Source organism: Scyliorhinus torazame, chromosome 11, assembly GCF_047496885.1.
Source record: "Scyliorhinus torazame isolate Kashiwa2021f chromosome 11, sScyTor2.1, whole genome shotgun sequence".
In the NCBI taxonomy this organism is placed as follows: Eukaryota; Metazoa; Chordata; class Chondrichthyes; order Carcharhiniformes; family Scyliorhinidae; genus Scyliorhinus; species Scyliorhinus torazame.
This window is the reverse complement of record NC_092717.1, coordinates 187,103,076-187,124,633: the sequence shown is the minus strand read 5'-3', so window position 1 is coordinate 187,124,633 and position 21,558 is coordinate 187,103,076. Positions and strand designations below refer to the sequence as shown.

The 21,558-nt window shown below is 49.3% G+C and overlaps 1 protein-coding gene across 1 annotated transcript in view; it reads left to right on the top strand.

Annotated features, from left to right (window-relative positions):
• Positions 1-1,319: 1,319 nt before the first annotated feature.
• tmie (transmembrane inner ear) overlaps positions 1,320-21,558 on the top strand; it is a 239,427-nt gene continuing 219,188 nt past the window's right edge. Inside the window, exon 1 of the mRNA XM_072468173.1 lies at positions 1,320-1,564. Coding sequence (XP_072324274.1) covers positions 1,448-1,564 — 117 coding nt within the window. The 5' untranslated portion in view covers positions 1,320-1,447. The remainder of the gene's footprint in view (positions 1,565-21,558) is intronic.

Here is a 21,558-nt window from a genome sequence, read left to right as displayed (position 1 = left end):
TAACTTGTAATGTTTTCCACCACCCCCACCAGACTCCTTTTTAACAGGGGGTGAATGTGGTGGTCACCACTAGTAGTATATTATATGTATGACGGCACTGCCCGTATAGTAGAGGTACATGGGTAAATCCCTGCCTGCTGGCTCCGCCCAGTAGGTGGCGTATAAATGTGTGTGCTCGCCGGGGCTGCAGCCATTCTGGTTCCAGCTACAGGAGGCACAACACCTTTGCTCAATAAAGCCTCGATTATTCCACTATTCTCGTCTTTGTGGTAATTGATAATGCATCACTCCCATAGTCCAAAGATGTGTGAGTTAGGTCGATTGGTCACGCTGAATTGTAGTGTCCAAATGTTAGGTGGGGTTGCTGGGTTACGGGGATAGGGTGGAGGTGTGGGCTTAGGTAGGGTGTTCTTTCAGGGGCCGTTGTAGACTCGATGGGCTGAATGGCCTCTTTCTGCACTGCAAATTCTTTGATTATGACTAAACTATTTCCTCTGCTGAGGAAAGGACAAATGGACAAAATCTTAAAATTCGAGCTACCATATTCGGGAGCAAAATCACGGTGCACATATTCACACAATGCATCGTGTAAAACTGAAATACATCGAAAAAGAGGCTGTCAGTGCTGAATCATGGGAAATTTTCAGGAGAGGTGCATTTTTTAAGGAGCGATGCACGATCAATTACTGCAAAGGCGAGGTTAAAGCACAACTGAAGGCTTTAATAGACTAGAACTGTTCCCCAGCAGCTCAGGTACAGAATGAGGGCTGCTGGGATGGCACCGACTCTTTTACCCCGCCTATCTGGGCGGAGCTACATACTATACAGCCAATGGTAAACCCCCAGGTTTGACCAATGGAACTTCAGCCTCTCGGGTGCTGCAATACCTGATAATACCACAAGGAGTATGGAAAAAACACAGGTAAACGAGTTAAGGTAAGAATCAGCCATGATCTAATTGAATGGCAGGATAGGCTGGAGGGGCTAAACAGTCTATCCCTGTCCCTAAATTTCTCTGATCCGAGAGGAACCTGGGCCCACTGTGAACTATTTCTTGTAATGCGTCTGTGTGTATTGTACAATTGTAAAATACAAGTGAATGTAAAATGTTTTCAGCCGTTAAGCAGAGGAAATTGAAACACGTTTGTGTTGAGAGTGAAGAATCCTGCCCCATTCACCGGTGCTCTTGACTTCCTTAACTTGTGTTTGTGTCCAGCCTGTGTGTAAAAGGAGACCCATTTAATTAATTAATGGTTTCCCCCAGGGTGCAGTGCAGGTCCTGTGTACCGTGAAGCAAAAGAAAAAGGCAGCTGGTTCAGGGGCAGATGTGAAGTCTGCCAACCCAGCTCCTGCTCATCAATCACTCAGCTCTGTGTCGGTGTGTGTGCCTGTTTGTAGATGCACGGGTATTGTGACCGCCTCTGAGCCAAGGGCAGCGTATGAGGGGATGGCGTGTTCTGAGGACCAACGGTTTTGCCTTTCAGCCCTTAGTATAACCAGCTCCGTCACCGCCCTGCTTTCTCTCTTTATCGCAGCCGCATCTTCCCAGTTCCTGGATCCAGACGTGAGTTACGCATTAGTTTTCCCTTGTCTGTTCCACACTGACACCCTATCCTCCGCGTCATTGTAGTATTGAGCTGTCTTGGTTACCACAGGCAGTGCTGTGACTGCTTCGGGAGGCCTGCCTTCCCTCAATTCTTGACACGAAAGACACATTTCTGCCAAGGAGAAGCACTTGGTGGTGGGGGTGGGGGGTGGGGGGGGGGGGGGGGGGTGGGGGGGGGGGGGGGGGAGAGAGAGGGGGGGGGCATGCAGTCTCCTCTTCAGTGCCTGATCCTCTGTTTCCTCTTTTGCTTCATTTACTTCTTCCTGACACAGTTGCCGGATGTTGCAACGCCAGGAGATTTATTTCTCTCTCTGTTTTCTGTGTCTTCCTCAGTGCTTTGGAAGCATGTTAAACTCAGCAGCTTGTTAAACATTTCCTTGTGCCAAAGGGGAAAGTTTTACAATAGGGCTTTTGTGATGGTCCTTTAATCGGTCATCAATCAGAAAACATTACTGTGGAGAAAGGAGAGAGAACGGGATAGGGGTTGGGTGAAAGGTTATCACAGACACGGAGAGACAATGAGACTGGATTTTCTGTTCCGGGCCGAGATCACGTCTCATCCTGACATCAGGGTCCTGAGTCTGCATCGTTTCGGGAATAGCCACCCTACTACATTTCTGCAGCAATAACCAATTAATGGTCAGAGGGTGTGCTTGCTGCTCGATTAAAGATGCAGGGGGGATTTTCCGTCACCGGAATGCCAGAGTCCAATCGGAGTCCCCAAACGCCTTTTACGCCGGCGAGATTTCCCGTTGACATTGTCGCCGCCCCCCCCCCCCCCCGCCAATGACATAATGGGGTCCCCACCATGAAAGGTTGGGAATCCCATTACCATACATCTAAATGACATTAGCGGGCTTACCGCTGTATTATCCCTTAGGATTTCACGCCCACCCTTGCCGGCGTGACGGCATGTCGGCCGGGTTTATAGGTCTGCACAAACAGGGACCTAGTCAGGGGATCACAGGTAAGTACCGCACCAAGGAGGAGAGGGTCATGTCCAAGTAGTACCCTGGCACAGGCCCCTGGTATTGCCATTGGTACCTGCCCCGACACTTCCCCGGCACTGTCCCGGGGCAGTGTCAGTGCGCAGTGACAGAAGGAAGTGTCCAGGCAGTGTCAGGGGGCAGTGCCCAGGTTATACTGGGTGGCAGAGTCAGTAGGTGCTTCCATTGGGGAAGGTGGGGTGGTGTTCCTTGGGGGGCTGGAGGGATTCCCATTTCCATTGGAAGTGGGGGTGGAATCCTTTTTATTATTTCGATTTTTTTTTCAAAAGGCACCCCGATCTGTTAGAGGCCAAGGTTGCTGGTGGGGCGGGCTCATTCAGAACTCACTCTGCCAGCATGATGCTGTGAGTCACGGCCCTTCAATTATTTTTTTCAAAGTGCTTGAAGTGTTAGCACAATAAGCCGACCTGGTGGGCTGGCCTCAGCCTATCCCGCCCGAGGCGACACTTTGGGTGATTTTGAGCCTGCCTAAACACCCGCGAGAGTGAGGAAAGGAGATTCCCACTGACGAGATCTTGTTTCCTGTTTTTCCCCACCCCTCGCCGGTGAAGTAACATTTCGGGTGGGAATCTAGTTACAATGTATTTGAATATATTTCCATACCATTATGTCCTCTGTGTTTGTGACGGGGTGCTGGAGGGGGTTTATATCAGCGCTGATCAGGAAACCCTTAAAGTTGGCGCCTCAATCTCTGTGGAGCCGGCCTCCAACAGGCCCCACCCCGCCAGAGTGACACTTAAACCACACACTAGTGCCAGAAAACCTGGCCTGAAAACTTGGCTGTGCATTTGAAGACATACACGCCCAATTTTTAGTCAAACCTGACACTGTGACAAATTCTGGTCAAATTCTGCCCTTTGAAAAAAAAATCATAAATTTCCTTCTGCTGGGTGGGCTCCCGGATCTGGAAGGCAAATAGTTGATGCACGATCAATTGCACAGAGACGAGAGTTGAATACAACTGAGGCTTTATTACTCTAAGATGTGTGGCCTCCTAGAGCAGCTGGCGAAATGGCTGCTGTATAGGGAGCACACATATTTATACTCCGCCTACTGAGTGGGGCCAGCAGGCAGGGACTACCACCGTACCTGTAGTACAGGGCCTTACCACGCATCTTCTAATATGTACAGCAGTGGTGATTACCACATTCACCCCCTGTTAAAATTGAGTCCGGCGTGGGTGGTGGAGAACTATATATAGAGCAAGTTTAATATACAGAAGCAAAAAAAATATATCTCTTTCCGAAGTCTAGTACAAGGTGGTTTGATAGTCCTGAACCAATTATAGATTTAGCCGGTCCGGGGCCTTGATGTGGCGTTGGGAGCGACGCAGTGGTGGCGGCGATTCCGGTGTTGGTCTGGTCCTCGGTGACTCCGGGAGTGTGCCGAAATCCTCTTCATCCTCGGGCATGGGCAGGGGGAGGACGGGTGGTCCTGGGCGGGTTGCTGCTGGGTGCGCTGGGGGAGGGGGTGTGGAGCCGGGACGGAGGGGTGTGTGTGTGTGTAACCTGCTGGTTCCAGGTCCCTGAAGGAGACAGTATCCTAGTGGTCGTCAGGGTACACTATGTAGGCATACTGGGGGTAAGCGTGGAGTAACTGTACCATTTCAACCAATGGGTCCTCCTTGTGGAGTCGGACGTGCCTACGGAGGAGTACGGGTCCTGGAGCTGAGAGCCAGGCCAGGAGCAACACCCCAGATGTGGACTTCCTGGGGAAGGCAAAGAGACGTTCATGGGGTGTGTCGTTAGTGGCGGTGCATAGTCGCGACCGAATGGAATGCAGTGCATCGGGGAGGACCTCCTGCCAGCGGGAGGCTGGGAGATTTCTGGACCGTAGGGCCAGTTGGACGGCCCTCCATACCGTCCCATTCTCCCTCTCCACCTGCCCGTTTCCCCGGGGTTTATAGCTGGTCGTCCAGCTGGAGGCTATACCCCTGCTGAGCAGGAACTGATGCAGCTCATCACTCATGAATGAGGATCCCCTGTCACTGTGGACGTAGGCGGGGAAGCCGAACAGAGTGAAGATTGTGTTCAGGGCTTTGTTAACGATGGCAGACGTCATGACGGGGCATGGGATGGCGAAGGGGAATCTGGAGTATTCATCGACCACACTGAGGGAATACGTGTTACGGTTGGTGGAGGGGAGGGGCCCTTTGAAATCCACGCTGAGGCGTTCAAAGGGGCGGGAGGCCTTCACCAGGCGCGCACGGTCCAGCTGGCAGAAGTGTGGCTTGCACTCTGCACAGACCTGGCAGTCTCTGGTGATTGCCCTGACTTCCTTTGCGGAGTAGGGCAGGTTGCGGGCCTTGATGAAGTGGTACAAACGTGTGATTTCCGGGTGACAAAGGTTGTCGTGCAGAGTCCGGAGTCGGTCTACTTGTGCGCTGGCACATGTACCTCGGGATAGGGCATCTGGGGGTTCGTTGAGCTTGCCGTGGCGATACAAAATCTCGTAGTTGTAGGTGGAGAGCTCTATCCTCCACCTCAAGATTTTATCATTTTTGATCTTGCCCCGCTCTGTGCTGTTAAACAGGAAGGCTACCGACCGTTGGTCAGTGAGGAGAGTGAATCTCCTGCCGGCCAGGTAATGCCTCCAATGCCGCACAGCTTCAACGATGGCTTGGGCTTCTTTTTCGACGGAGGAGTGTCGAATTTCGGAGGCATGAAGGGTTCGTGAAAAGAATGCCAGGGTCCTGCCTGCCTGTTTTGGCGATGTCTGATGCGCCGCTCTCCATTTGAAAGGGCAGCATCTCGTCTACTGCATGCATCGTGGCCTTGGCGATATCGGCTCTAATACGGATTAAGGCATGTTGAGCCTCGGCCGTCAGGGGGAAAAGGGTGGACTGGATGAGTGGGCCGGCCTTGTCCGCATCGTTTGGGACCCACTGGGTGTAGTATGAAAAGAACCCCAGGCAGCTTTTGAGGGCCTTGGGGCAGTGGGGAAGGGGGAGCTTCATGAGGGGACGCATGCGGTCGGGATCGGGCCCCAGAACTCTGTTCTGGACCACATAGCCGAGGATGGCTAAGCGGTTTGTGCTGAATACACACTTCTCCTTGTTGTAGGTGAGGTTTAGGAGAGTGGCGGTGTGGAGAAATTTGGCAAGGTTGGCATCGTGGTCCTACTGATCATGGCCACGGGAAGGTGGCCCGCAATCGGTACCGGTCGACCATTCGGTCCATCTCCCTTTGGAAGAACGAGACCCCGTTGGTGACGCCGAAGGGAACCCTGAGAAAATGGTAGAGGCGGCCATCTGCCTCGAAGGCAGTGTATGGGCGGTCCGCCTTACGGGTGAGGAGCTGGTGGTAGGCGGATTTGAGATTTACAGTTGAGAAGACGCAGTACTGTGCAATCTGATTGACCATATTAGATATGCATGGGAAGGGGTACGCGTCGAGCTGCGTGTATCTATTGATGGTCTGGCTGCAGTCCACGACCATTCTGTGTTTCTCCCCAGTTTTCACCATGACCACTTGGGCTCTCCAGGGGCTGTTGCTGGCCTCGATGATGCCTTCCCGAAGCAGCCGCTGGACCTCGGACCTGATGAAGGTCGTGTCCTGGGTGCTGTACCGTCTGCTCCTGGTGGCGACAGGTTTGCAATCCGGGGTTAGGTGGGTTGACCGTTAGGGCCGCGAGGCCGCACACAGTAAGGGGTGGTAGGGGCCCGCCGAATTTCAAGGTTAGGCTCTGGAGGTTACACTGGAAGTCCAGGCCGAGTAGCAGGGCAGTGCAGAGGTTGGGGAGGACGTAGAGGCGGAAGCGGCTGAATTCTACGCCCTGGACCGTGAGTGTGACTATACAGTACCCCCGGATCGCCATGGAGTGGGATCCGGAGGCCAGGGAGATTCTTTGATTGGCGGGGTGTACCGCAAGGGAGCAGCGCCTTACCGTATCTGGATGGATGAAGCTTTTGGTGCTCCCGGAGTCCAGCATGCAAGAGGTCTCGTGCCCATCGATCTTCACGCTTGTCGAGGCGGTGGTTATATTGTGTGGGCGAGACTGGTCGATCGTGACCGAGGCGAGTCGTGGCTGGTCGTCGCTGGTGTCGAACGATGGGGTGCCCGGGGAGCACGGGTCCTGGAACAATGTGCCGTGGGGAAGACAAGATGGCGGCGCCTGATGATCTTGGGGTGGACAAGATGGCGGCGCTCACGGGCCGCACGTGGCGGGGATTGAAAAAGATGGCGGCGCCCATGGGCCACACGTGGTCCGAGAAGGGGAAGATGGCGGTGCCCAATGGCCGTGCGTGTTCTGAGGGGGAGAAGATGGCGGCGCCCATTGGCCGCACGTGGTCTGAGGGGGAGAAGATGGCGGCCCCACTGGCCGCACGTGGTCCGGGGAGGTGAAGATGGCGGCACCCATTGTCCGTAGGCGAGGGGGGTCGGGGCAATAGTGGCGACTGAGCGGGCCTGGCACACCGCAGTGAAGTGCCCCTTCTTGCCGCAGGCCTTGCAAAGGGCAGTGCGGGCCAGGCAGCGTTGGTGGGGGTGTTTCTGTTGCCCGCAGAAGTAACATCGGGGGCCCCTGGGGTTGGCTGGCTGGCACGTGGTACAGGCGTATTGGCTGGGTGAGGCCTCCGGTGGGGCGACCATCTGCGGAGTCCACGATGTGGAGGAGGGGTGGGCCGCACGGCTGGGGGATGTAGGCCTGAATGTTGCGCGAGGCGACCGTCATCGATAGCGGTAGTTTTTTTGTTGCTGCGAGGTTGAGCGTGGCCCCCTCTAAAAGTCGCTGCCGTATGAGGTCTGACCCTATCCCCGTAATGAAGGCGTCCCGCATGAGGAGGTTCGAATGTTCCGTGGCCGTGATGGCCTGACAGTCACAGTCTCTGACCTGTTATGGGCGAGGCGTTTTCAGAACCCCAAAATGTATCCTGGAGTTCAACCAACCTCTCCCTTTAATGGATTTGTTGCTTTTCCTAGCACATGGCTTTTTCCCTAGGTAGGGGATTACAATTATGGACACATGAATTTTAAACATAAAACACTGTTTATTCCATGAACTCAACTTAACATCTGAAATAAACATTGGATCTCTTAACAGCCCTTACTTCAAAGATAACTCAGAAAATATTGCAACAGTAAACAATTCCTTAAAATGTTCCTTCAAACTTCCAAGAGACTTAACACCTTTAAACAAAATCACATCAGGTTAAAGGCTTTACTTTAAATCACCTAAATAATCCAGAGATAGTCTTTAATGGCAGAGATCCAGCTCACTGCAAAACACAGGCACTCCCAAGCTCTTTTCCTCCAAACTGCAAAACTAAACTGCAAAATGGCTGACCTGCCCTCAGCTCCGCCCACTCTCTGACATCACTGTTTTCTTAAAGGTACATTGCTGAAACGTCCATGTCTTAAAGGTACTCTCACATGACAGACCAGGGGAATTAAAGCACGCCAGAAATCTTCTCCAGACTCACCAGGGAGTTGACTTCGAATAGAGAGTACGTGTCTGGCGAAGAGTGTGTTCGTCTGCTGGGCGTAATTCTCTTTCAGTAGCGCCATGGCTTTGTTGTAGTTCGGCGCATCCTGGATAAGAGGAAAGACGTTGGAGCTCAGCCACGAGTATCTGGATCTTCTGAGCTTCCACGGTTGGGTCTGATGCAGACCTAATGTAAGCTGCGAAACAAGCTAGCCAGTGTTGAACGTCCTTTTTGGTGTCGCTTGGTTGCCGATCCAGCTGCAGGCGATCCGGCTTGATGCGGAGGTCCATCTTCTGAAAATCTTAGAGCAATAAATTGAGGCACGATTAATTGCACAGAGACAAGAGTTGAGTACAACTGAGGCTTTATTACTCTGAGATATGTGGCCTCCTACAGCAGCTGATGAAATGGCTGCTGTATAGAGAGCACACATATTTATACTCTGCCTACTGGGCGGAGTCAGCAGGCAGGGACTACCGCCATACCTGTAGTCCAGGGTCTTACCACACATCCTCTAATATGTACAACAGTGGTGATTACCACAATAGTCAATGACACACTGGTCGTCCCACTAGCCGAGGAGGTAGGAGCTGTTGATTCCTATAAATACATGACTAAAAGAGGGAGCGAGCCACTTCAAAATGGAGGCACACACTGAAAACCATCAAAATTGAAAAAATCTACAGCTGCCTGGCTGTGATCAAGTAAGGGCCAAATCTTTCTGTTAGATGGCCAGCAGCTATGGCCTGACAGTAATGGGAGGCATGAGGGTGGTTGGTGGGTGGCTAGAATGGGATTAAGAGTTACACCCCTCCTCAGTCTGTCAGGAGGCTGCCTTGTTTATGTTTCTATAGCTCTTGAGGATAAGGGGATCAAGTGATATGGGGGGAAGGTGGGATCAGGATGTTTAATTTGATGATCAGCCATGATCATAATGAATGGCCAGACAGGCTCGAAGGGCCGAATGGCTTCCTCCTGCTCCTATTTTCGATGTATGTTTCTATGTAACTGGCTGTGGTTCAGTTGCAGCATGGGATCCACCCGCTGACTGGAAAATTCCAGTCGTTGTCAAAAGACCTACAATAGAGCGCTTTTACTGGGTTGATTCTACTTGCCGCTTTCGATGGAACAGCCATCTTGCCCCAAATTGGGTGACTGCTTCATGGAACATCTCTGCCCAGTCCGCCAGCCTGAAACCAAGCTTCTGGTTGCTTCCAATTTTGTTCTCAGGCTCACAATTCTGTCCATGGCCGACTGCGCTGTTCCAAGGAAGCTCTACGCAAGCTCGAGGAACACCACCTAATCTCCTGATTCGTGACTTTACAGCCTTCTGGCCTCAACATTGAATTTAAAAATTTAAGATAATGAACTCTGTCCCCCATTATGATTCCGATTTTTTCCCCCCCTTATGATGGTTTTAATGTTGTCGCCTTGGACAGAGCTATTCATTATTTTGCCATTCACACCCACTCTGGACAAATGCTTTTGTTTATTCATTACAACCATTACACTCCTTTTGCTCCATACTGTTGTCATTGAATCTCTCCTGCCCTATACCTTATTCCAGACCGCCCCCCCCCGGCCCTCCCATCCCCCACCTCCCAACTCTGGCCACATTCAAAATTTCTCCAGGTCAGAACCCTGCCAGTCATCCAGCATGCCGACTGGCGATGGGAAATTCCGGCCTGCCCACATTCCCCCTGTCCAACCCTCATCAGGCATCAAAAAATAAGGTTAAGAGGATAACTTCGTAGAGGTGTTTCAAAAATAAAAGCATCTGATAGAATAAATAAGAAATTTTCCACTGTCAGGAGGATCAATAGCAAGAGGACACATTTTTAAGGGAATTGGCAAAAGAATCAGAGGGGTAGGATCAAGGAAAACCCAAAAGCTTTCTATAGGTATGTCAGGAATAAAAGAATGACTAGGGTAAGAGTAGGGCCAGTCAAGGACAGGGATGGGAAGTTGTGTGTGGAGTCTGAAGGGATAGGCAAGATACTAAATGAATATTTTTCGTCAGTATTCACTCAGGAAAAAGATAATGTTGTGGAGGAGAATGCTGAGACCCAGGCTATTAGAATAGATTAGTACGAAGTCTTACAACACCAGGTTAAAGTCCAACAGGTTTGTTTCGATGTCACTAGCTTTCGGAGCGCTGCTCCTTCCTCAGGTGAATGAAGAGGTCTGATCCAGAAACACATATATAGACAAATTCAAAGATGCCAAACAATGCTAGGAATGCGAGCATTAGCAGGTGATTAAATCTTTACAGATCCAGAGATGGGGTAATCCCAGGTTAAAGAGGCCTCATGAGTGCGGCCTCAACCGGGACCTGGGATTCATGTCACATTACATTCATCCCCCACCATCTGGCCTGCAAAATCCTACCAACTGTCCTGGCTTGATACAATTCACACCTCTTTCACCTCTTCAAAGTCAAACCTGTTGGACTTTAACCTGGTGTTGTAAGACTTCGTACTGTGCTCACCCCAGTCCAACGCCGGCATCTCCACATCATTAGAATAGATGCCATTGAGGTACGTAGGGAAGAGGTGTTGGCAATTCTGGACAGGCTGAAAATAGATAAGTCCCCGGGGCCTGATGGGATTTATCCTAGGATTCTCTGGGAAGCCAGGGAAGAGATTGCTGGGCCTTTGGCTTTGATTTTTATGTCATCATTGGCTACAGGAATAGTGCCAGAGGACTGGAGGATAGCAAATGTGGTCCCTTTGTTTAAGAAGGGGAGTAGAGACAACCCCAGCAACTATAGACCGGTGAGCCTCACGTCTATAGTGGGTAAAGTCTTGGAGGGGATAATAAGGCTGGGGATTGAGGGTGATTTAGAGATGTGGATCAGAAATTGGCTAGCTGAAAGACGACAGAGGGTGGTGGTTGATGGGAAATGTTCAGAATGGAGTTCAGTTACAAGTGGCGTACCACAAGGATCTGTTCTGGGGCCATTGCTGTTTGTCATTTTTATCAATGACCTAGAGGAGGGCGCAGAAGGGTGGGTGAGTAAATCTGCAGACGACACTAAAGTCGGTGGTGTTGTCGACAGTGCGGAAGGATGTAGCAGGTTACAGAGGGACATAGATAAGCTGCAGAGCTGGGCTGAGAGGTGGCAAATGGAGTTTAATGTAGAGAAGTGTGAGGTGATTCACTTTGGAAGGAATAACAGGAATGCGGAATATTTGGCTAATGGTAAAGTTCTTGGAAGTGTGGATGAGCAGAGGGATCTAGGTGTCCATGTACATAGATCCCTGAGAGTTGCCACCCAGGTTGATAGGGTTGTGAAGAAGGCCTATGGAGTGTTGGCCTTTATTGGTAGAGGGATTGAGTTCCAGAGTCATGAGGTCATGTTGCAGCTGTACAAAACTCTGGTACGGCCGCATGTGGAGTATTGCGTACAGTTCTGGTCACCGCATTATAGAAAGGACGTGGAAGCTTTGGAGCGGGTGCAGAGGAGATTTACCAGGATGTTGCCAGGTATGGAGGGAAAATCTTATGAGGAAAGGCTGATGGACTTGAGGTTGTTTTCGTTAGAGAGAAGAAGGTTAAGAGGAGACTTAATAGAGGCATACAAAATGATCAGGGGGTTAGATAGGGTGGACAGTGAGAGCCTTCTCCTGCGGATGGAAATGGCTAGCACGAGGGGACATAGCTTTAAACTGAGGGGTAATAGATATAGGACAGAGGTCAGAGGTAGGTTCTTTACGCAAAGAGTGGTGAGGTCGTGGAATGCCCTACCTGCAACAGTAGTGAACTCGCCAACATTGAGTGCATTTAAAAGTTTATTGGATAAGCATATGGATGATAATGGCATAGTGTAGGTTAGATGGTTTTTGTTTCGGTGCAACATCGTGGGCCGAAGGGCCTGTACTGCGCTGTATCGTTCTATATTCTATGTTCTATAAAATGAGGGGAGTTATATTTTATGAACCGTGTTGTTCTGATCTGTAATGCGTTGCCTGAAAGTATGTTAGAAACAGGTCCGATAGCTATTTTCAAAAGGGAATTGGATGGGGAGTGGGTCTAATTGGATGGTTCTTTCAAAAAGATAGCACAGGCTTGGCTGGCTAAATGGCCCCCTTCAGTGTTGTGGGATTCTGTGATTCTATGTCACAGGATAAGACACCACTGCCGTTTTGATGAATAATTCAAAGCTGATAGCTATGGTCCACCTTGTGGTGATATGCCTGTGAATAGTTTTGTACATAGTTAGTAATGCGACCTCCAACCAGCTGGTGGCATCACACATCAGTCACATGACGTGAGTGACTCGGCAGTTGGTAGTAAGGTGTACAACAGGACAGTCACACATCGGGTAGCTCCAGGAGAGTTCACCAAACTTACATAGTAACTTTGTCTGCATACTAATATGTTTATTATCTTTCCATATGTTCATCAATAAATCATTGTTCTAGTTAAACAACTAGATATTCTGTGTATATCATTGCCATGGTAAGATCACAGAACACAACATGGTATCAGGAGTGCAAAACATTTAAAGCTAACAGCAGAAAAGACGAGGCGAAATATGCTGAAGAACGAAACAGAGAAGATTCTTCCACCGACCTGGTGAGCTATGGCTATTAGCAACTCAAACGCAACAAACAACGGTGAAGTTCGAAATGGAAGGTTTAAAGGCACTCCACCGTATTTAAGTCTCGGGTTACGTAGACAAAAAATGGCGCATTTTCAAACAGCAGTTTCAGCCCTTGGTCTGTAGGCACAGCCTGATGAGAGGCGTATTGTGTTGCAGCTCAAGGTATCAGGTCCTCAAGCAATCAAAATTTACAATACCCTCGCTTTTGACAGCAATGAGGAAAGCAAGATCTATGATGAGGTAATAAAGTACTTCGACCGCCATTGCTCTCTGAAAAAAAATGAGACATTTGAAAGAAAGATATTTCGTACAAGTACCCAAAAACCAGGCAAATCTTTTGATAGCTTTGTATCTGTCTTGAGGCTGAAGGCCCAGTCCTGCAGTTTCAGTAATCTAAAGTCATCGATGATCCACAAACAAAAGTGTTTAGGATATCGAATTATAAACTCCGTGAGAGTTTGTTACCTGAAGATGACCTGAAATTGTAAAATGCTATTAAGATCTGCCATGCGAGTGAGCTGGCTGCGCAGCAAATCAGTGCACTCAGTTTGAAACATTTTGGCACCAACAAGGAAGAAGATGCCAGCGCCAACAGCAGTTCAATAAAAACATGGTCTCAGTGTGGGCAGCCATTTTAAGCAGCTGAACGGGTCTGTCATTTTATGCCAGAAATGTAACAATCGACTTGGCCCACAACAATGTCCAGCATATGGAAAGGTATGTTCCAAGCGTGGCCGTACAAATCATTTTGTGAAACACTGCTTTTCGCGCCCTACAGTGGACCAAATAAGATCAGTCTACGCAGTTGATGAGATGCCTGCCCCTGGAACAACAGTTCTTCATTGATCTCATTTCAACCAAGGGCACGATGAGTCCATCCGTGAAAAGTGATGAAGTTTTACTGCAAAGTCGTGACGACAATAATGACAAACTGATGCCATCGGAAACAGATGGACAACTCTTGTGTTGCTGAACAACACATTGATAAAATGCGAACTCGACATGGGAACGAGGGCCAACCTCCTCAGCCTATCTGATTTGCACGGGATGCAGGTTAAACCGACAGTTATCAATTAACCAAGACTGCCGTTACAGTACGGGGGGAAAGAGATTGAGATGCTGGGTGTATGTGGACTCGATTTGTGGGTGCACGACAGAACTCACTTAATACCATTTTCCAGTGTGGACACGAAAAGTGAGTCCATCATAGGAGCAGATGCGTCTGAGGCCCTGACTTTAGTTGAGCGGCTGTGTGTTCCAGACAGCGAGTGGCCAGACGATTATTGCAACGCTCAATGAGATATGCTGGCGCAGTTATTCGATGAGAAACAAGCAAAAGTTCAGGCGGAGGTCGACAAATCAGATAAAGAAATAGAAGAGCCAATGGGAATTCCAGACTTCTGGTCTTCAAGAGTGTGAATTTCCTCAGTTGTATGATACAGGAGCATGACGAGCCTATATTAAAGCATCTACACAATGTGAACGTTAAATGTTCAGAGCTTGAGTGGCCAATGAGCTTCACTCTGGAGTTTACGTTTGTGCCAAATGAGTATTTCACAAATTAGGTCATTACGAAAGTATACCAGCCTGACAAGTTTGAGTTCCCATTCTTTGACGAACCAGAAATCACGGGATGCACAGGGTGCCAGATCAACTGGACTAAAGAAAAAATTGTCACACTAAAAACCATTGTAATGAAGCCGAAGCATAAGGGTCGGAGTACTCGTAAAACAGTTACGAAAACCGTACCTCATTCTTCAATGTCTTCAGTCCTCCTGAAGTTCCACAGTATGGAGTGCGAAATAAAGGTTCTGCCGCAAAACCCGCTGCTGACTTTGAAATTGGTCACCTCCTGAGTGAGCACATAATTCTGTGTGCAATGCTGTATTTTACAGAAGTCTCTGCAGGTGATAGTGACTCCAATGAGGAGTACTACGATGATATTTATGAAGACCATGAGTACGATGAAGAAAGTGGACGCTCAGAGGGTGAACCAGTTGAGGACGACTATGAAACGCTGGTCAAGTTGTTTCGCGGCAGTGATGGTAAACTAGATGAGGAAGCCTGTGGCGTGCTATTCCGGTGGCTTGGCAGGAATGATGAGGTGATCACGAGTGATGCCCAGTCTGCGAATAGTTTTATACATAATTAGTAATGCGACCTCCAACCAGCTGGTGGCATCAGATATCGGTTACATGACATGAGTGGACTCGCCAGTTGGTAGTAAGGCGTACAACAGGACAGTCACACATAGGGTAGCTCCAGGAGAGTTCACCAAACTCACATAGTAACTTTGTCTGTATAGTAATCTGTTTGTTATCTTTCCACATATTCATCAATAAATCATCTTTCTAGTTAACCAACTAGATGCTCTGTGTATATCATTGCAACGGCAAGATCACAGAACACAGCACACCTTACTTTTGTTTATGTCTCAAAGGGAAGGATGCCCTTAAGATCCAGAGGATCTCCTATTCCCTCATGTTGGTGATTTCTAGTTGAGGCAGAGAGGTATTTTCACAGTCTTCAGTGGAAGACTATCCAGCACCCCGATTAATGGTGGAACCAAGGCGCAAACACTGTTTCTCCTTATTTTCTGATGATGTGTGCAACTGCACCAGGAAGAGCCCAGCATCAGCACCACAAGGATAGTTTTTGTGCTGTTGGAGGGTATTGGATGATGGGCATCACCATGGTGACAAGCAGCTGCTGGAGGAACAGGGAAACTAAATGTGGGTGTGAGGAACGATGGGACAGTGTCAGAGACCAAGGTAGCTGTTTCACTATTCAACTGCGACAGAGTAGATGCCTAATCAGGGAAGGTGGATGTATTATAGAAATGGTGATGAGTGGCTCACGGGAAAGCAAAAGAACATTTTCAAGTGGTTGTCAGGAGGTGAAGAAGGTGGGGTGCTTGTGTTTGTCTGCCTACAATTGCTGTATTGCAAAAGAAGGAGCAGTGACATGGTACCTGTTGCATCCTCTGTCATTGTAAGAGATAAACAGTTTTCTGAAAAAAGTATTGAAGCTACAGCACCATTTTGGATGTCAAATTCATTATGTAGCCATTTCCACTTACTGGTGAGCAACAAACCCCTTGAAGACCTTGCTTGACAATATCACCAAGTAAGCCATAGGGCTCCCAAATGCAAGATTCTAGCTTTTTATACATGGTATAATTGCCTATGAGAGAAATCTGTGTGTAAGGCTGCCTGACGTTCATAATCGACGTTAGTGAGCCCTCTTCAGGTATTGTCAAGTACTGACACTAGTAAAACCACAGTAGGAATTCAGAGACTTGGAACATTGGTTGGAATTCTCCGGCTGTTGGGATTCTCTTTTCCTGCTGGCAGCGCACACCCGCCCGTGAGTTTCCCGGCGGTGTGGGGTGACTTTAATGAGAATTCCCACTGACAAGGGCTAGGAAGAGAGAATCCCGCCGCCAGCGAGTGGCATGCTGCTCAGAAACACGCGGCTGGGGAACCAGAGAATCCCACCCCTTAACTCTGGGTGCAGCTTCCCCCAAAGATTTCTCAGCGTGATCTCCGGTGGGATACGTGGTGCGCTTCCCATCGGTGGGTCGCCGTGAAGCCGATCGTAATCCACCCACACTGAAACATTTTTTTTGTAGGGGGGCGTGTTTTGCACCGGCATTGAGAGGGGCAGGGTCTAAACAAGCCAGCAAGCCTGGCTTCACGGAGAACGGAACACCATTTTTAAAGGGCATCCCGATCACAAAATGCAGTTAACCCCCTCTCCATTCCAAGGACATTATGACGTTCTGCAAATAAGAGGAACACTCCCAAGCCTTGACCACAGAGGGGCAACCTGCCCCCACCACTAAATGTTTGGGGCACAAACCCTCCACACCACGCAGGCATCAGGGCGACCCACCCCTCTTCCATCCTCCTCTGCTACCCTTCCCCCACCAGGATTGTTGGCAGCAACCCCTTCACCCCCCCACCTCCCCTCCAGGGTTTCTGGCATGGAATTAGCACTGCCAGGGTGCCAGGGCCATTTACGGGACACTGCCCTGACCACCAGGGGGCTACTTTGAGCAATGAGCCCCTGGCGTGGCCAACATGTCTGGTCACCGTTTGTGGTGACCAGTAGTGATTCGCGCCAGCTTCATGTTGTGCCGGCGGGTGGGGGAATTACAGGAGCCGGGAGGATCTGGCTGTAAACAGATCCTGCCAATTTAAATCAATGAGGTTGTAAACCAGATTACGGAGGTGATTTGTCCACCTTGTTGCACTTGGCAACGACCCCGTTGTGCTGACAGCCAAAACGTGTGTGAGTCACCTGACCCACAGCGCACAATGTGACCTGGATCATGCCCTCGCTCAGTATGATCCAGATAATCATATTCAAATCAGCCATCAGGTACATGCAACCAGTTTGAGGCTGCAGCCACCTGGCTCCCGGGAGTCACAAGCAGAGACCAGGCGTGATGGCCACTTCAGGGATCTCGGCCATTGGAGCCCCCCAGATGGCCGGTGACAGGGGGCACTGCCCTAGCATCCAGGCACTCTGGCAATTACCACGGTATCCGGGCAGTGTCCTGGTGCCAGACTGGCAGTACCAGGGTGCAAGGAAGCAAGGTTGGCAGTGCCAAGGGCAGGGCCTGAGAGGGGCCCTGATGTTCACAAGGATAGATGGGTGTGAGCAGGGTCATTCAGGAGTCTGGTAACAGCGAGGTAGAATCTGTTTTTGAACCTGTTAGTACGTATTCTCAGACTTTTCTATCTCCAGCCCGATTAAAGAGGTTGGAAGAGAGAATGACCAAGGGGTTTCTGATTATGCTGCCCACTTTCCCAAGGCAGCGGGAGGTGTAGAAAGTCAATGGATGGGAGGCGGGTTTGTGTGATGGACTGGGCTGTGTTCACAACTCTCTGTAGTTTCTTACGGTCTTGAGCCAAGCAGTTGCCATACCAGGCTGTGATGCAGCCAGATAGGATGCTTTCTATTGTGCACCTGTAAAAATTGGTAAGATCCCAATGTGGACATGCCAAAATTCCTTGGATTCCTGAGGATCGTAGCGTTGATGTGGGTGGACCAGGACAGATTGTTGGTGATGTGCACTCCTGGGAATTTGAAGGTGTCAACCATCTCCAGCTCGGCACCATTGATGAAGACAGGGGTGTGTATGATACTTTGCTTCCTGAGATCAATGACCAGCTCCTTAGTTTTGCTGACATTGAGGGGGAAATTGTTGTCGTTACACCAGGCCACGAGGTTCTCTCTCTCCCTCCTATACTCTGACTCATCGTTATTTGAGATCTGACCCACGACGGTCGTGTCATCAGCAAACTTGTAGATGGAGCTGGAGCCACATTTTGCCACGCAGTCGTGTGTGTATAGGGAGTATATACATAGGCAGCCTTGCGGGACCCTGCTATTGAGAACTATCTTGGAGGGCAGCACTTAACAGCACAGAAATTGACATGTGGTGCTTCCTGTGTCTGAGCCAGCAGGTGTATTGCTCAGGTGAGTGTTACAACAGTAACTTTTTTCACAGCCACGATCTGGACTGCTCCCTAGCTTCCAGACAGGGGTCTCTTTTCTGGGTGGCTTCCTGACATAGGGGGTTTGTGGGGGTCTCTTCATTTAGGGGGTCTCTGGGGACCTCTCTTTATTTAGATGATTTCTGGGAGGGTGGTGGGGGGGGGGGTCTATGGGTGTGGGATAGGTAGGTCTTGCATTGTGGGGGCGGAAGGTAGCCCTCGGATGGACTTTGGGGGAAATTCCCTTAAAGCGTTACCCCCTTGGCTCACGGAAAGGTCCAAAGCCCCAGGGCCACACTGGGAAATACCTGTAGTAAATCCAGCCCATGTGATTCCCGGCCCAGAGGACCGGAGAATCACACGGGCCAGGAGAATATGGTGCCTGCCCGCTAAGTGGATGCAAATGAATGACCAATTTGCATCCTCCCACTGGCGCACGGGCAGGAACCTCGATTTCGCTGGCAGCAGGGAGGCAGAGCATCGCGTTTGATTCGGTGCCGGGCGCGGACCTTGATTTTGCCGGATGCATGATTTTCCGCCCGATGACGTTTCGCCTTTACGGTGTCACGAGGCAGAGAATCCCACCGGTAGTTATTTTTGGGGTGAATTGCACCCTATGTCAGCTGGATTTGCTGAGAGCATCAGAAACTGTTTGGCACCCGGCACAAATCCCGTTTCGGACCTCTCCCAGAATTCTCCCGACGGAGTGGGATTTGCACTGGACGCAGTGCAGCTGAAGAATTGCCCCTTATGGTTTCTCGCCCTATCAGTGCTGCCAGATCTGCTGATGTTTCCAAGCATTCTCTGTTTTTCTTTCAGATTCCAGCAGCCACAGTATTTTGCTTTTATTTAGTGAGGAAATTCAGATATTGCGGAGAACTGGATAACATGATTGGTTCCCAATCTTCCTCTGTGTCCCACCTATTTTGCAGGAATTGTTAGGCAAAATTCTAGGAATATCTAAAATGGTTTAAAATGGTGGCTGGGTTGCCAATCCTTTCTCCAGTCTGGAGTCAGGCTTCCTAATTCGTATGTTCATATGTATTGTGGGGGGGGGGGGGGGGGGGCGGCGGTGTTAGAGCTGCACTTAGCCAGACAAGTGGAGAGTATTCCACAACACTCCTGACTGATGCCTTGTTGATGGTGGACATGCTTTGGGGTGTCAGGAGTTATTCGCTACAAAATTCCCAACCTCTGGCATTGCTTGTAGCCGTAGTATTTAAGCGGTGTTCCTGATCATTTTGGGTTGATATTTGAAACCTGAAGAAAAAGTAACAAATTGATACGAAGAATATGAAAGGACCATCAGATCTGGCAATTTCTCACCATAAACCTTAGGTGGAGCCACAATCCTGTTTTTGTACGATGGGAAAAGCTCACAACTGGATTAGTTTTGCTGTTGGTTCAATGGCTGCCTGAGATGCTGAATGGAGAAATAAAGTGCCTTTGCAAACAGATCTCAGTGGACAGATTGATGAGATGTTTTCATGGTCTCGAACTCATGGCCATGTTCTCATTTAAGAATGGCACAGTGGTTAGCACTGCTGCCTCACTGCACCAGGGATCCGGGTTCAATTCCAGCCTTGGGTCACTGTTTGTGTGGAGTTTGTGCGGAGTTTGCACGTTCTCCCCGTGTCTGCGTGGGTTTCCTCCGGGTGCTCTGGTTTCCTCGCACAATCCAAAGATGTGCAGGTTAGGTGGATTGGCCACGCTAAATTTCCCCATAGTGTCTTAAAATGTGTAGGTTAGATTAAGAGGTTATTAGGATTGGGCCAGGGTATTGGGCATGGATGGAGGACTCTTTCAGAGGGTTGTTGCAGACTCGATGGGCTGAATAGCGTCCTTCTGCATTGTAGATCGTCTATCGGTTGTAGACTGTTAACTGTCTGCGAAGAAAGTCAAAGTCAAGAACCTCTATTGTTCAGTCAATAATGAGATGTCAGTTTTTTTTAATGCTTGTCACACCCACACAGATATGCCTGCAGATGAAATGGGAGGACATTGCCTAAAACAAAAACACTGATAGGCAAAGAAGTAGGGATAGCTATTTACCTGAAGAGCCAAACCTGGGGCTGGATTCTCTGCCCCGCAGCGCCAGATTTCTATTTCACCCCGCCTGCGGGATGCTCCATTACGCCAGCTAGTCAATGGGGTTTCCCATTGTGGGGCAGCCCCACACCGTCGGGAAACCCCCGGGCTGCCGGCAAAGTGGAGCATCCCACTGGTGGAGAATCCAGCCCCTGATCTTCACTACGGAGGCTTGACAATACCCTGACCCAAACTAAGGCCAGAAACTTGCTGTTGCAAGCAGTGAGCCACTACAAATTCATCGCCAGAAACATCCAACCTCCATTTCTTCAGTGAACAAAAAGAGAATCATCAGGCCTTTTTTTTTTCGTTCATGGGATGTGGGCGTCGCAGGCTGTGCCAGCATTTATTGCCCATCCCTAATTGCCCTTAAGGGGACAGTTAAGAGTCAACCACATTGCTGTGGGTCTGGAGCCACTGTTTCCGGGTCACTGACCGTGTGGAGTTTGCACATTCTCCCCGTGTCTGCGTGGCTCTCACCCCCATAACCCAAAAGGATGGGCAGGTTAGGTGGATTGGCCACGCTAAATTGCCCCTTGATTGGAAAAAAAATGAATTGGATACTCTAAATTTACTTTTAAAAAAAGGAATGGGCAATAAATACCAGCCTTGTTAGTGAAGGTCAGGTCACAAGAATAAATAAGTTTGCTCAAGAATCCTAACAGGGAAAGTTGAGCAAAAGCGGAAAGAACTAAGCTCATCGACAAGAGCAACGAGCAGACGATATGGTTGAGCAGAGGTGGAAGAAGCTTCCGGAAAAGGTAACTGATACCATCCTAATGAGATACAATGAAAGTTAAAAGGACAGATGGTGCCCAGTTTGTATCAGAACAGTTTTCTCAGCACTTGACCACAACGCCTCTGAGTGAATCAACAATGGTGTTTATGTCATTCTAATTGTATTTTAGAAAGATAATAGAAGAAGAATTTGGACAACAGGGATACTTTTCTGGATGTAATTTTATGTAATAAAAAAGATAACTTTGTCCCCATCTTTTGGTGGTTACAAACAGCAGCTCAATGCTCCAATAGGACAATAGTCAGTGATGAATGGTTCAACAAATCTAGTGCCATAAACCTGTCAGATTGCTGTATAAAACTAGTTCACTGGGGGGGGTCATGTGATGTCAGCGTGGGAGTGGCTGCGGTTTCGTGAGTTCTGGTTCTGCTTGTCTATTAGTCATTTATTTTACCATAAGTGCACATTTCATAATTGTCTTTTTTGGGGGATATATGTCTTGCAGTATGTCCCTGGATGATCCTGATTGGAGCTTTGCAATAAGGAATCAAGTGAAATCATAGTAAATCCGTGATTGACCGTGGTG